This window comes from Taudactylus pleione, unplaced genomic scaffold (assembly GCF_031769625.1).
Source record: "Taudactylus pleione unplaced genomic scaffold, aTauple2 ptg000535l, whole genome shotgun sequence".
NCBI lineage: Eukaryota > Metazoa > Chordata > Amphibia > Anura > Myobatrachidae > Taudactylus > Taudactylus pleione.
This window is the reverse complement of record NW_028284937.1, coordinates 7,749,513-7,763,945: the sequence shown is the minus strand read 5'-3', so window position 1 is coordinate 7,763,945 and position 14,433 is coordinate 7,749,513. Positions and strand designations below refer to the sequence as shown.

Here is a 14,433-nt window from a genome sequence, read left to right as displayed (position 1 = left end):
CATTACTTCCCTAATAATTCTATGGCTGTTGCCAAAGCTTCTGATGTGCTGCCCTGTATATTCTGCATATACTGTTCTAGTCGAGACAAATTCTCATTGTAACACACACCAAAACTACACTTTATATATATATATATATATATATAGATAGATAGATAGATAGATAGATATATATAGATAGGTGTTCACAGCACAGTACAGAGATTAAGATACAATATACATCCATATACAGGGTAACAAGTAATATAGAAAGTGTGCTCACAATGAACAGACAGGACCAGAATCACAGATGGGAGAACAAAAGAGCATTCATGACAGGGATAGTGCTAGGAGGAGAACCATAGAAGAGGGCCCTGCCTGTGAAGACGGGCAGTCTAAAAAGGATGGATGTGTATGTATATCTGCATCTTGTGGATGGTCTGACAGTAGGAGCTGCCCCACTTTCCCGGCCAATGCCTCTCATACTGCAGGGAACAAAGGGAAGGGGTAAGGCTGGGAGCTGCATGAAAAAAGTTTCCAGGGTGGGGGGAAATAGACAGATATCTATTGATGACACAACCCCCCCCCCCACTGGTTTGAGGAGAGAAATATGTGTGTGGTATGTATGTGTGTATGTGCATATATATAATATTATAAAATATTAACAATACTGTCTTCTCCCCCTCAGACAGCACAAGATGTATCTCAGTATAATATCACATCGATGTTCCATGAGTTAGTTACTGGACAGAAATACACCCTGCCAACAACAAACAAACAGGAGAATGGAGCCGGAAGAGATGGTGCCTTCTCCTCTGCTGGCTGTCTAAGTGAAGTCCAAGAAGAGGAGGAGGAAACTGATGGGAAAACGGACTGTGAGAATTCCAGTAAAGCCCCAAGTAATGGTCAACTTGGTTTTTGGAGTGAGATGCATTAGTATCTGATTATTTTTATATTGGGTGTTTGTGTCAAGCAGTGAAAAGCATGGAGACGTTGCCCATAACAACCAGCCAGCTCCTGCCTATTATTATATAGATATAGGCTATACTTAATAAATGCTGATTGGTTGCTATGGACAACTTCTTCACTGTTTTCACTGTTTGATATAGAAATACCTAAATTCTCAAACTCCTTTTTCCAGGTTTTATCAAGGTTGACAACATAGAAATACACTTCCTGCCTCTCAGCTGGGTGAACAGCCTTCATCAGAGGAGCAAGTTCCTTAATCTCTTCAACGTTGTCTATTTTTCCTGCAGGTAATATGTTTCCCATCATGTAACTGTATAGTGGCCCTGCTTGGGCCACTCTACGCACACCGCTCCCATCAGACCTGCTCGTTCCTTTCTGGTCCGTTTTATGTGCTTGCTACAACCCATCACTGCTATACTGTACAAGAATTGAAATGGTTCTATCTGTTCTTTTCTAGAATGTACTAGATCACAGGTTCTCAAACTCTGGGCCTGACTCAGACCCGGTCGCAAGCGCTGAGCGCTCGCAACCGGGTCGATGGTGGCCCAGAGCACATGCGCACGACTGAGCCGGCTCCGTCGTGCGCATGCGCGAGACCCGGATAGCGACGGGCACTCCATCGCTCCGGGTCTCGCACCAAAGGGGCCGTGCTGTCGATGTTGAGTGACAGCATGCCCCCTTTGGTGGGCGGGCTGGGGGGTTGGCTGCCCAGACGGAGGCGTTCCCATGAGAACGCCTACCGTTTGGGGGCAGCCACACTAACCTCACAAATGATGTCAGTGGGAGAGCTTTCGGCTCTGTTTGAGCCGAAAGCTCTCTGGGGCTTGCGGCCACGAGACCCTACCAAAAGGGTATCATCGCAAGCCCGATGGTCTTGACCATCGCGACCATCATCCTAGCCAGGAGGCCACTCCATGAAAAAAAAAAAGACGCCCTGATTCAGAGCGAGCGCTCTGTCAGAGCGTCCGGCTCTGAATCAGGGCCTCTGTCCTCAGGACCCCAAACAGTGCACGTTTTTCAGGTCTCCTCACAGAATCACAAGTGAAATAATTAGCTCCACCTGTGGATCTTTTAAAATGTGTCAGTAAGTAATGAATACACCTGTGCACCTGCTGGGTGACCTGGAAAACGTGACCTCTGTGGGGTCCTGACCGAGTTTGAGAACCATTGTACTAGATAAATGATGGCTAGAAGCTGATTGGCTGCTCGGGCAAATTTCTCCTCTTGTCCTCTTTTTAGAAGTTTTGATAAGTCTCCCCGAAGACCCCAATAATAACATTGAGCAGATTTTTTTTTTTTTTTTTTAATAATAATAAATGTAATAGAACGTTTAAAAAAATCATGTTCCAGGTCTAATCACAGAATCACAAGTGAGATAATTAGCTCCACCTGATGTCCTTTTAAAAATGTGTCAGTGAGTGATGAATACACCTGTGCACCTGCTGGGTGACCTGGAAAACGTGACCTGTGTGGGCTCCTGAGGACCGAGTTTGAGAACCACTGCCTTACCTGATCCCTTTCTGACTGTGTGTTTATAGTCTTGTAGCCGTTTGTTTTTTGTCTGCGATGGAGACAGAAAAAAGCCGCCAGCTGCAGTATATTTCTCCTTGGTATTGTATAAGATCTTTGTTTGCTGACCATTCCTGCTGGTATTGTGCTGCACAGATGCCACAGTGTCTTGCACGTCTTCGCTAAGTAGACTTCTCTTTTGAACAGATAAAACTTTCATGTTGCATTTATTTCTCTTCTAGTATGGTTCACTACTTAAATCCAGAATACAAGCTGATCACTGCCAAGAAATCAACTCTTATTGTGGAACTCACAAAGTAAGCTCTCGCTAATGTGCTCCTAGTGGGGTGATGTAATCATTAACTCCACTAAACTATTTTAGTTTGATGTAATTTTGCACTGCGTTTTTAAGGCTTTGTTGGACGCATAGGCGGCACGGAAAAGTGACAAATAGATCTTTATCCTGATGATGTTACCATCCCTTAACAATTTTTTTTTTTGTTAAAACCTTACTGTATATTGTGTACAATTTGTTCTAATTGTGTTGATCCATATGAATACAAAATAAAACATTCAGGGGGTGGATGCAGTAGCAGCTCCGCCTTTTCAGTGCTGCAATCGATGGGCGGGCTATTGAGACTCCCGGCAGCGGTGCGAATCCGCCAATGTACAAAGACGCACTAAAGGCGGACCATCAGCTGCACCATCGAACATTGTACCTGCCTATGGTAATTGCAGAATGTCTGAGGGACATGCCCGTGACTGGAAGTTACCAGCCGGAAATGCCCATCAGTATAGCATGGATCTGCCTCCCCTTGCAGTAGCCATTGGGAAGTGTGAAGTTTTTATAAATTAGCAGTGGCCCTAGGTGCGGTAAATTAAATATTTAACCTGACTAGTCTTTTGCCTTGTCCACACTAAGGTCCTGATTCGGATCTGCACGCAATGCGAGCACGTTTGCGGACGTGTGCAGGAAAATAGCCTCCGCTTCTTCCTGTATTCAGAGTTGGTTGCACCTAAGCGACTGCACAGCCCTTTACATCTGCTGGTGAGAACAGCCATCGTCACTATCAGCACATATTTGCCCCAGCACTTTCCTGGGTGCAGAAGATCCATCTAAAATCGCCAGATCCTTGCAAACACTTTATCACTGTATAGTCACGCCAACTGGAAGCTTCTGCTAATTGCAAGGGCCCTGTAGCTGCCCGGCTGCTCCCATTTAACCACAGCTGTGAATCCGGCTGCTTCCTTGTAACTGACACCCGTAATTCACCCAGATGCAGATGTTGGGCTCCACACCTGTGGCTGCTGTGCAGGTAGCTCTGAATGAGACCCAGAGTTGTCCAAAGCCTTTTCACATGCTACATTCAGGGTGGATCAGTTTGAGATTTTTCTCTAAAAAAATCCTGTAAACCCTAAGGATCATTCATCAGTATAATCTATTGACCAGAGCACACCTTTGAAAATGCCATCGATCATACTGCCGCCAATGTGACCATGACCTCCCTCCCAAATTGCAGAGGTGATTTGCACCATAATGCCCATTTTTGCCCTCTCTTCTAATGAGAATTATTTGGCATTTGCAGCATATTGGACAAAGTACCTTTTTTATATTATTGTACACGGGACAAGATTGGACAAAAAAACAAAACCTGAAGGGCCTGATTCAGAGTTGAACACTGCAGAGTCCATCTTCTGGCGTTAGTGGCATTTGCATAAAGCCGCAGATGAAATACTAGTCCTTTCCTGGTATACATTCGTGCATGTGCAAGGACTGAGACGCCCACTTTAATAGTCTTTACACTCTGAAATGCCGCTTGTTGTCCCTTCAGACACAACCATCGGTCACAGCTAGGTGCAGATTTTCTGTATGAGGATGGCCTCCAATCTGATCGATTATCCGTCTGGGTTCACAACCAGATCAGCCGCACACCAAGACTGACCATCTCTGTGCATCTGCTCAGGCAGCTCCCAGTCACTGCACCGTAACACCGAATACATTTTGGAGACCTTGCATCTTAATCGCAACTGAGACTCTGCATGCACAGACTCTGGACTCATGCACAGTGTGACTTAGACACAGACTCGGGTGCACACGTGTCGCACATCAAATTAATCGTCAGAGTCTGCTGGTGTGTCCTAGATGCATCGCAATGCGACTTTGCTAGTGTCCGGCGTCTTTTTTTTTTTTTTTTTTTTGCCGAAAACACATCTGAGTCTCGCGGGACCTGGCGGGTCACTCATGCCAGGCAAGTAATGCTACATGACGTATTGAGGCTAGATGTATGAGGGGGATACGTTCAATGTCCTATTAAAGGGGATGCCGGCGGTCAGAACGCAGACTCTGGAATCCGGGCACTTGTCAGAATCTCGTAGGTCTGAACCCCAAAGGTAAGTACTGGGATTAGGGGGAGGGTTAGGTGGTTGCGGGCGGGGGGGGAGGGGGGGGGGGTGCATTAGGTTCAGGCACCACATAGGGAGAGGGAAGGGTTAGGATAGTGACTGACAAGTGTCTGCATTCTAACCCTGCCAGGGTGCCGGCGTCTGGATTCTGACCGCCGGGATCCCATGTGCCGGAATCCTGTACTCATCCCATATGAGATTACATCTGTATTTCCCTTTCAAGAAGAAAGTGGGATGGAAGGATTGAGATCTACTAATAATGAAGGTGTTGGAATATTGCGTTGCATACAACTTCTGTAGCTTATTGTGTTTTGTATTTATTGGTATTGGCTATAAAGACACACTCTGTTTTTAGGTTCATGGTGGATCTTCATGTGGACAAGGTGAAGAGCTACGTCACCATAGTGACCAAAGTTGCAAAAGAGGCAGGATTTGCATCCAAGGAAAACACGGACTGGAAGAGAGATCATATTGCTGTATTTGAGCGGGTAGATGACTGTGCAGAAGAGAAAAATGGAATCTGAAAAAACAGACGCAGCAATCAGGATTGTTTAAGTTGGGCTATTTCTCCTTTCAGAAATCTATTATACATTTGTAATTCTAACCAATCACAGCCATCCACTTCAGGCTAAAGTTCATTTTCCAACCTAGCAGCAGGATTCGGTCTACAGCAAGCTTACGGTGACTGCAAACGAGGACTCTATATTTTCAGCGCAGGAAAAAGACCAGACTACAATTTTGCTGACAGTTTTCTTACTGTAACACCCGTTTTGTCTTCGATATTGTACGTGTATGATCCATTATGCCCCCAATATGTGTACAAGAGTAAGCCTACTGAAAGGCAACAGATCACACGCCTCTACAATAGATTATGTTGAGCCCTTTACTATATCTGAATCTTTAAAGCTTTATTTGTCATGGAAAAACTTTACATTTGTCCATTTGTTTGTAAAAGTTTAAAAAATTCTATTAATATCAAAATATATTTTGTAGGATTTCACTGGCTAGCCTGCCGAGCATGAATTAAAAGAAATGTAACAAATTATGCAGATTAATGAATTCTTATTTTTTTTTTATTTTTTTTTTGTGCTTCGAGTTTCCCCAGGTACTGTATATAGATAACAAACCCTGGAGGAGTTGGGTTCCATTGTTGCGTAAAACTATGTTGTACACTATCAACCTGCTTATGTGCATTTAAGTAAATATAATCTCACAAAAAATCCTACAAAATATATTTTTACAGTTTGTAAATGGGATTCTCCTTTTTAGTGTAAAGTTTTTTTTTTTTTGTGATAGTGGAGGAGAGTTATCAAATCTTGGAGAGAGAGAAAGTACCAACCAATCCGCTTCTAACTGTAATTTTTCAAATGCAGCCTGTAAAATGACAGAAGCTGATTGGTTGGTACTTTATCTCTCCTCTATTATTCTCTCTCCATGCTTTGATAAATCTCCATCTTTGAGTTTAATGTAAAGTTGAGGAAATCATACGAAGCTTCTTGTCCGATTAAATTATATTTCACTGTACAGAACAGTTAATTTATATAGCAATTGGCTTATGGCCACACTAGGAGATGGTTTTAATCTCTGTGTGGCGTACAGCTTGTCTATCTACTAACCTGTTCATTAACATGCACTTATTTATCTTCCTATTTATTAATTTTATGGAACTGGTTTCTTGTCATTGTTAAATAATAAAAATACCATTCATAATTGGGCACCTTGTATGTGTTATCTAAACGTTGCCACCTTCTCCATTACTGTACCTCAGTATTCTAGTTTAATTTTCCTATTGCAAGTTGCATCTTTGAAGTCTGTCCTGATTTCAATTGTGGCTGTTGCCAACATATACTGCTGGCAGCCATTTTCTGTGCTAAACCAAAATTCATAGGCGGCCCCCCTCCTTATATTCACTAACAACTATTTCTTTCTAGTGGACTGCTGCATGTTTATGAGTATTGGTTACGCACATGGAAGGGACAGCATTAGATCGCTATTACTAGATGTGTGCGCTGACCCCACTAGTTTTCGATCCGGATTCATCTTTGTGTTTTTGGTTTTGCAAAATCGCCCTCAAGTGTTTTGGTTTTTGGATCTGGGTGTGGTTTTTTTTTTTTTTTAACTTTTCAAAAACCGCTAAAATCATGTAATTTTTGCAATCCAAAACTTGAAATTCAGATCTAAAATGAGAATTCCGAACCGCGGGAAGAGCAGAACCGTGACTCTCAGATCTTGCAGGATCTCCTCAAGAGATCTGATCTTCCGGGATTCACAAAATATGGGTGAATTCGGATTTCTGGAGAACCAAACTGCACGTCTCTATCTACTACATTTTTATTTAGAGCTATTTGGGAAGATGTGCAGTAAATCAGGGGTAGCCAACCCTGGTCCTCATGTGCTACCAACAGTGCATATTTTCAAGGTCTCCTCACAGAATCACAAGTGAAATAATTAGCTTCACCTGTGGATCTTTTCAAATGTGTTAGTGAATAATGAATGCACCTGCTGGGTGATCTGGAAAACGTGAACTGCTGGTAACTCTCAAGGACCGAGGTTGGCTACCCCTGCACTAAATTATACTAATGCTGTATACTCTGATAGAATCAATGGATACAGTAAGTCCCTATTTTGTCACTTTAATATTTGAATACACTAAACAGTGGACATATTTTCCAAAGCAGTGGTGGTGCATGTGGTCACAGTCCACCAGCCGCCTGGCTAGTCTCTACGGCTACTATCGAACTAGCTTGTTCTCTGCTTTATGTAAGAGAATAAAGGCCACCATACATCTACGATTGATTGGAGCAACTCCCAGTTCTGCCGACAGTGGGGGTCAGGGAATCTCAAGTTTTCAACATGTTGAAAGATCTCAACTCCCTGATCCTAACAGGAAATGGTTGGAATAGGTATAACTGGGAAATTCTGCATGTTAAAAATCCCGAATTACCCCGACTAACACACCGATTATTGATGGCTGCTGATCAGCGTTCCGATTGGTGGTTTGGATCGGGGAATGAGAAATGCACCTCAGATGTATGGGCCCCTTAAGTCTAAATGGGAGCAGTTTAGTTCTGTGGCCTTAGACCACCTCTGCTCACTGCAGGGTGGTCACACAGCACAGCCAATAGGATGACAAGTGCAGTGTATTCTGCAGAACATGCTCTATCACTGTGAATTGCAGTAAATCTACTTGGCACCATCATTAAGACATGCAGAATCGGGCATCTCTCCATGATCAAGCACCACTCCTTTTTTTTTTTCTGGTATTTTGTAGGGTTTCGGCAAAATCTCTACCGTGGGGAGATATGAGCAAAGTAGTAAAAATGTTGGAGGCGTGTGATGGACTTGTTGAAAGGTCTGTAGCATGTTGGAGATATGTGATGAGGTCTGCATGGCATGGGAAGTTTTTGAGTACAGGTGAGGGATCATTTGGAACAATTGGGGTAATTTTGGGTGAGGGACATTAGCACGTGAAGGTTTGTTTTATGAAATTTTTTATTTTCATTCTTGAATGTTGGGGCAGTCATATGTAGGCTTAATGGTCCTTAAGGAGTGTCATGTTGTGGGTGTCTTGACAATGATTCAAAAAGGTACTGAATATAGTTTACAGCAATTACCCATGATGAATTGAAGAAAAAATTTCTGTTGCGTCAAGCAACCGTACAAGAATGCCAGAATGTACTCTGGCAGACATATAACAGACTATCTACGTAATGGACCTGGGCCTTAATTTTGTCACTTTCGTGGAAGTGAGAAAACACAACCAAGAAATACACATTCTCTATACATGACCTTTTGGGTCCAGGACATTGTAAGAAATTGATACAAATTAATTGCAGTTAGAAATGAACAGAAATGTTAAGTCACCCATAGTTTTATTATTCTACCATACTTAAATCAAACTTATCCAACTAAAATAAAGACACTGACAACGATATAGATTTGCAAAAAAGAGGTCGCAGCCAAATTTATCGAAATCAGATTAGGAATTGAAATTGTAATGATCGAGCATGGTGGCGAAAAAGCAGTGCTAACTCGACTACAGCCCGTTTAAGAGTATTACTAAGAAGGAGGTGGAGAATCCACCACCCGATGTGAGCTGCCTTGAGTAGTACCATCCCCCCTTAATCTAGCACAGTGCTGATCCCTCCATAAGATGGAGACCTGGTCCTCCCCTAAGGCAGCAACCGACTCGCCTCTCTCAAAGGGGGGATGCTAGCCAAGTTCAGCTGCACTAAATTGAGCCGCCGAGGAGCACTGCTTTCCGCCAAAACGAGATCCCTAGACAACGAACCGCCACCAGCTAACAGGACCACTAACTTCTACCCATGCCCGACAAAAGAGCCGAAACAAACAATGCCAAACCTTCTCCTGCCAAATGCACTCCATCCTCTCTGTAGAAGTCAACCTCCTCAAAACGTATACGGGGGTGTTTAATGACACGCCCTCCCAGACCCTCTACATGACGAGACACAGCGGCATTCAGTTTCCTTCTCACCCTATCCAAAGCCGCGCCACCTTGCTCCCCTCGCCAAAACCTACGAGGAATAACCTCCGACCACACCAAATGCACCTGTGGCCAACGCTCGGCTATTATTTGAAAATCCCTTTTAATGGCCAGGATAACCTCAACACCCTTACAAGTGCCCAAATCATTGCCGCCTAAGTGGATGATCAAGCAATCCGGGGCACCCCATTTCTTCTCTGATTCCCAAAGAAGAGGCAACAGACCACTCCAACGAAAGCCTCGCACCCCGATCCAGCGTACATTACCGGGGCTATCACGAGCAAGGGGGTGCCTGCAAGCCCAAAACACACATGAATGGCCTACGATCCACACCCTATCAAACACCCTACCACAACCTGTAAGGGGAAATTATTTAAAAGAACGTTAGTTTTAATTCGAATTTCAAGTAACCAACAACAAGGTCGGGGAAACTGAGTTATCTGAGTGACCCAGATGGAGGTGAACAACACCAAAACCTCAATGGAGGGCTAAAGGTGAAAAGAACTCCAACCCCCCCTAGCGGCGGGTAGCTTAAGGCACTGGGTTTCCCAAAAAACAAACTCGCCAGATGCGCTGTCTAATTAGGCAGCATGTCGCCTCTCACGTAACCTTTATAAGCGGAAGACCTCCAACGACCCAACCGTTTGATTGCGTCGCTGGAAGAGCCCGCTGCTGCCGCACAAGTAGCTGCGCCAATCCTAAACGAATGTGTGCCGTAAAGCTCAACCGGCAAATCAAGCGCTACCAAACACCGCTTAAAAATTGCAGAAAACTGAAAACGTGTCAGTGGCGAAAGGTCCTCATGAACTAGCCATTGCAAACCGCCTTGCGGACGCTGAGAATTGTAATGCCTAGCTATGGTTACTGGACATATGCTCGGGTCCGGATGCGCAGGGATCGACAGCCAATGCCCCCTACCTAATTGGTCGGTCTTTGATCTTTGAATTTTGAGCAAGATCAAATCCGACTTAACCATCACGTTATTCAAAAGAATCCCCAAGCTTGTTGCTCTCTTGCTAGCGGCTGCCAACTCGCCTACCCGCAGCGCTCCGAAAAATGCCAACACAAAAGCTAATTGAAACAAAAAGGATTCATACTGCCCCAAGGCTACTCCTGCTACTGCCACCAGGAGATTTCTCAACAAACCGGTGTCAACCGGCCTCCGAGAGTCACCTGGCCCTGCCTGCTCTCTAGCCCAACCTTTTAAAGCCTTGGCCAGAAGGAACGACTTGGTTGGGTCTACCAAACCACGCAAGCGCGAAAAATACGAGATGCCGGCTAAGGCGCCGGACATTGCGGCCTTAGACCGGCCCCGCTCGTGCCACATCCAAACAAATTGCAACATGCTATCCTCAATATTCTTACCCCGATCTACTTCAGCTAAGAAAGCCAGCCACGAATCCCACGCTGCCGTATATGACTTTAAGGTGCTCGGTGCCAAAGCTCTCAACGCGAGTCCATCGATGCCGGCCCGATGATCTGCCAGACATGAGCGGGACAAGGTAAGCCCTGGGCGCTGGCTGCAGGCGCCAATGCCCTGAACCTAGTCCATTGAAAACGAGACAAAGTATCCGCTATCTCGTTCTCAACGCCAGGGACGTGCCGAGCCCTGAAATCAATGTTCCCCTTTAGACACAAAAGTATCAGATGCCTCAGTAAACTGAGAGCCTGAGGGCAGACTGACCTCTGATTGTTAATGGCCTGGACTACCCCCAAGTTATCGCACCAGAAACTTATGCTACGATTGCTAAGCTGCGCAGCCCAAATCTCTACTGCCACCACAATCGGAAAAAGCTCCAAAAGGAGCATATTAGATGTCAAACCGGCGTCCTGCCAGCTTTTCGCCCATGGCTCCGCGCACCACTGCCCCTCGAAAAATGCCCCCAAACCGCAAGCTCCGGACGCATCCGTATAAAGCTGGAGTTCAGAGTTGGCCACCAATTCGGGTAACCAAATCCTCACCCCATTGAAATCCCGTAAAAAGGCACACCACAAACGCACGTCCTCCTTAAGCTCCCTAGTCAAACGAATTAAATGGTGCGCCTTTTTAACGCCCGCCGTGGCCCTCTCCAACCGACGGCAGAAGATCCTACCCATACGAATCACTCGGCAAGAAAAATTAAGTAGGCCGAGTAACTACTGCAACTGCCTCAATGAAATTTTCCTTGCAGAGAGGCAGAGCCCTAAATACTCCCGCATCTTACTGACTTTATCCTGGGGCAATCGACATAAACCCATCACGGTATCAATCTCGATACCTAAATAGGACAAAACTGTGGTAGGCCCTTCTGTCTTCTTCGTCGCAATGGGCACGCCCATAACGCGAAAAAGAGCCTGCACTGATAAAAGCAGCTCGCTGCAGACACCGCTATCAGCTGGACCAACTAATAAAAAATCATCTAAGTAATGGGCTATCCCAGTTTTTCCCGAACCCACTCGAATGCACCATTGCAAAAATTAGCTAAAGCACTCGAAAAAGGCACAGGAAATGGAACAACCCATTGGCAAACATTTGTCCACGAAATATGAACCCTCGAACTTAAAACCCATGAACCTAAAAGAGTCGGGGTGCAATGGAAGTAACCTGAAAGCCGACTCTATGTCTATTTTTGCCAATAGCGCTCCCCTACCCCAACCCCTGCACTATCCGGAGGGCGTCCTCGAAAGATTGGTAAGTGACGCTGCAGTCCCTCGGGTCCAGAGCGTCGTTAACTGATCCTCCCTCCGGGTAGGACAGGTGCTGAATCAGCCGAAATTTACCCACCTCCTTCTTGGGCACAACTCCCAAGGGAGCAATGCACAAATCCACTAAAGGAGGAGATGAGAAAGGGCCAACCATGCGGCCCAATTCCACCTCCGCCATTACTTTGGCTCTCACAATATCAGGATAATCCCTAGCCGATTTAAGGTTCCTTTTTGCTAACGCTGCAACTGACCTAACTATTGGCAAACGAAAACCCTCCTGAAAACCTTGCAATAAAAAGGCTGCTTCCGCCCTAAGCGGATAGCGGCCCAACCACCGCTCCAACACATCTAACTGTATTGGTGAAGCGGCTCTATTTAGCAGCTCGCTGCTCGCCCTGTCCCGCTGCCTGCCCGCCTGTGCGCCTGCACTCTTTAACTGCGTGATTGCCTCCACATGACAGACAGACATGCTTAAAACGGCAGCTTGCTCCTCTGTTACACTGCCCATTATTAAAGGCAAAGCACTTTCCCTTTCCTGCCGTGTTGAAACCTGGGCGGGCAACAAAGGGCTGCTTACGGCCCACTGGTGCTTCTGTGGTGGGTTTGTTCTGCTGAGTGACCTCAAGCCAGACCTCCACGTCCTTATAGCCGAAGCTAAGAATTTTCTGGCCATCCTGCTTCTTACGGAAAGCCTCGTCATATTGCCGCCACACATTATGCCTAGCGGACAACTGAATGCTGTGAACGAGGTGTAAGTACTTCAGGATGTTCAGAAACTCGGCAGGCCTAGTCTCAGTGTAGCAAGCCGCAAATATATACATCCCGCAAAGCCAATTGGCGTAGCTGCGCCGCGCCTCCTCCGCTGTTGCCCCCCCAGATTTAGCTGTATCCAAAGCTTTTTTGGCGTCATGCGTAATGGCAAACATGTCTACGTATTTGCCCTTCCTAATACGCTCCCTCACTTTCGACCTAACGCCTCTTAAAATGGCAGTGTTAGAGCAGTGTACGGCATCACCCGTCGCATCCGGAACCGAGCTGCCTGCAGAACTACGCGCTCTATTCGGGCTTTTACGCTTCCCTTTCAATTGCTGAACGAAATAGCGCATTAGCTTACGCGGTTTATCTACTGAACTGGAAGAGTCGGAGGAATCCTCCGAGTGTGACAAATCTATGTGGCTGTGGTGCAATGGTATCTCACCTGCTTCGGAAGTCGACGGGGTAGCTGACGCCACGGCGGAAACCGCCTCCTGACTTGCGCCGCGTGGCATGTCCATCACGTTCGGGTTTGACGACGGCTGGGCATCCTCTGTAGACACAGCATCAACAGCAATGACGGCCGAAGCAGATGGACCCTGTGGACTTGTAACAACAGTGTTAGACACAATCTCGTGTGCAACAGAGGCCGCTGCGGGGGCTTGGGTCGGGACCACTGCGGATGGGGAAGCCCTCGCCTGCGCGTGGCTTGAGCATGGGGGGGGGGTGAGTGGCCTAACCGGAGGAGGGGTCGCTGGCAGAGGGGGTTGCTGAATTGGGTCCTGCCTGACAATATAGTCTGGTGCCTGGTGAGAAACCGGATGCTGCAAGCGGAGCCATGAAGGGGCAGAATAAAATTGCTGTCCCGCATAGGGCGGCATCACCTGGTGCATGAACTGACCCGCTGCCTGAGACAGCCGCGGGTCGAAGCACTGCTGCGGAAACGCTGGAGGGACGGTTGGGAGCACTTGCTGCGCTAAGCCCTGAGCAAAATAAGGGGACCACTGCGCCCCCAATGCCGGGCTGTGCAAAGGCAAATTATGCCGCGCAGGGCCATAAAACGCAATGCTGGGCGCCTGCGGCAATGGCGCCGCGAGAGGTAGCACATACTGCGGCGTAATGGGGGTGCTACGAGCGGAGACACTGCCGTGTCCATCCGCAGCAGCACTACGCCTAATAGGGGAAGCCTGCAACCCTGCGGGGCTGGAGAAAAGCACATTATCCGAGGGGGTTTGTGCTCTGCTAGGGGTGTTGCGCCCCGTCCTCCCTGCCCCTAAAGCAGTGGAGGTAGTTGAAAAAGGGCTGCGCAAACGCTGTGGCTCTGCAGGTGCCTGGGTAACAATGCATGCGGGGCCGGGTACTGGGGTCAGCGAACCCGCCCTCCCCAAGTCCCGACAGCCGGCGGCCATTAACGCAGGGCTCTGCAAGCCCTGCACATCTAAAATGGCCGCCGCCGTAATGTGGGCGGGGCCAACGACGGGAGCCGCGGCTACCGCAGCGATTCTCCCGCCGCCAGCCCTTGTCATATTAAAGGCATGGGGAGAAGGGCCCCCCCGGCAGGCCACCCAGACCTGGGGGCCCGGCGATGAGGGCGCCAAGCCTCTTATCCCCGCGCTGCCAGCCGAGTCCTG

At 47.0% G+C, this 14,433-nt stretch overlaps 2 protein-coding genes across 4 annotated transcripts in view; one reads left to right on the top strand and one right to left on the bottom strand.

The window, feature by feature from the left end:
- Positions 1-6,573, top strand: part of DNAAF3 (dynein axonemal assembly factor 3) — a 48,780-nt gene extending 42,207 nt beyond the window's left edge. For 2 of the 3 annotated variants that reach the window (XM_088451004.1, XM_088451003.1), the window contains exons 9-12: positions 668-878; positions 1,121-1,235; positions 2,700-2,774; positions 5,216-6,573. In XM_088451004.1, coding sequence (XP_088307130.1) covers positions 668-878; positions 1,121-1,235; positions 2,700-2,774; positions 5,216-5,384 — 570 coding nt within the window. In that variant the 3' untranslated portion in view covers positions 5,385-6,573. The remainder of the gene's footprint in view (positions 1-667; positions 879-1,120; positions 1,236-2,699; positions 2,775-5,215) is intronic. The other variant, XM_088451006.1, reaches the window with a different exon arrangement.
- Positions 6,574-9,884: 3,311 nt separating this feature from the next.
- Positions 9,885-13,683, bottom strand: LOC148501087 (uncharacterized). The gene is made up of 2 exons (XM_088450969.1): positions 13,177-13,683; positions 9,885-10,907 (listed from the first exon to the last, which is right to left on the bottom strand). The coding sequence occupies exons 1-2, from the start codon at positions 13,681-13,683 to the stop codon at positions 9,942-9,944; spliced, it is 1,473 nt and encodes a 490-aa protein (XP_088307095.1). The 3' UTR covers positions 9,885-9,941.
- Positions 13,684-14,433: the final 750 nt, after the last annotated feature.

Excerpts from the sequence above, each read along its gene's own strand:
- LOC148501087 (XM_088450969.1), bottom strand. The coding sequence starts at position 13,683 with ATGCCGCCCTATGCGGGACAGCAATTTTATTCTGCCCCTTCATGGCTC. Across the intron at positions 10,908-13,176 it reads CCTCCGACTCTTCCAGTTCA|GTTCAGGGCATTGGCGCCTG; the intron begins GTAGATAAACCG and ends TCAATGGACTAG.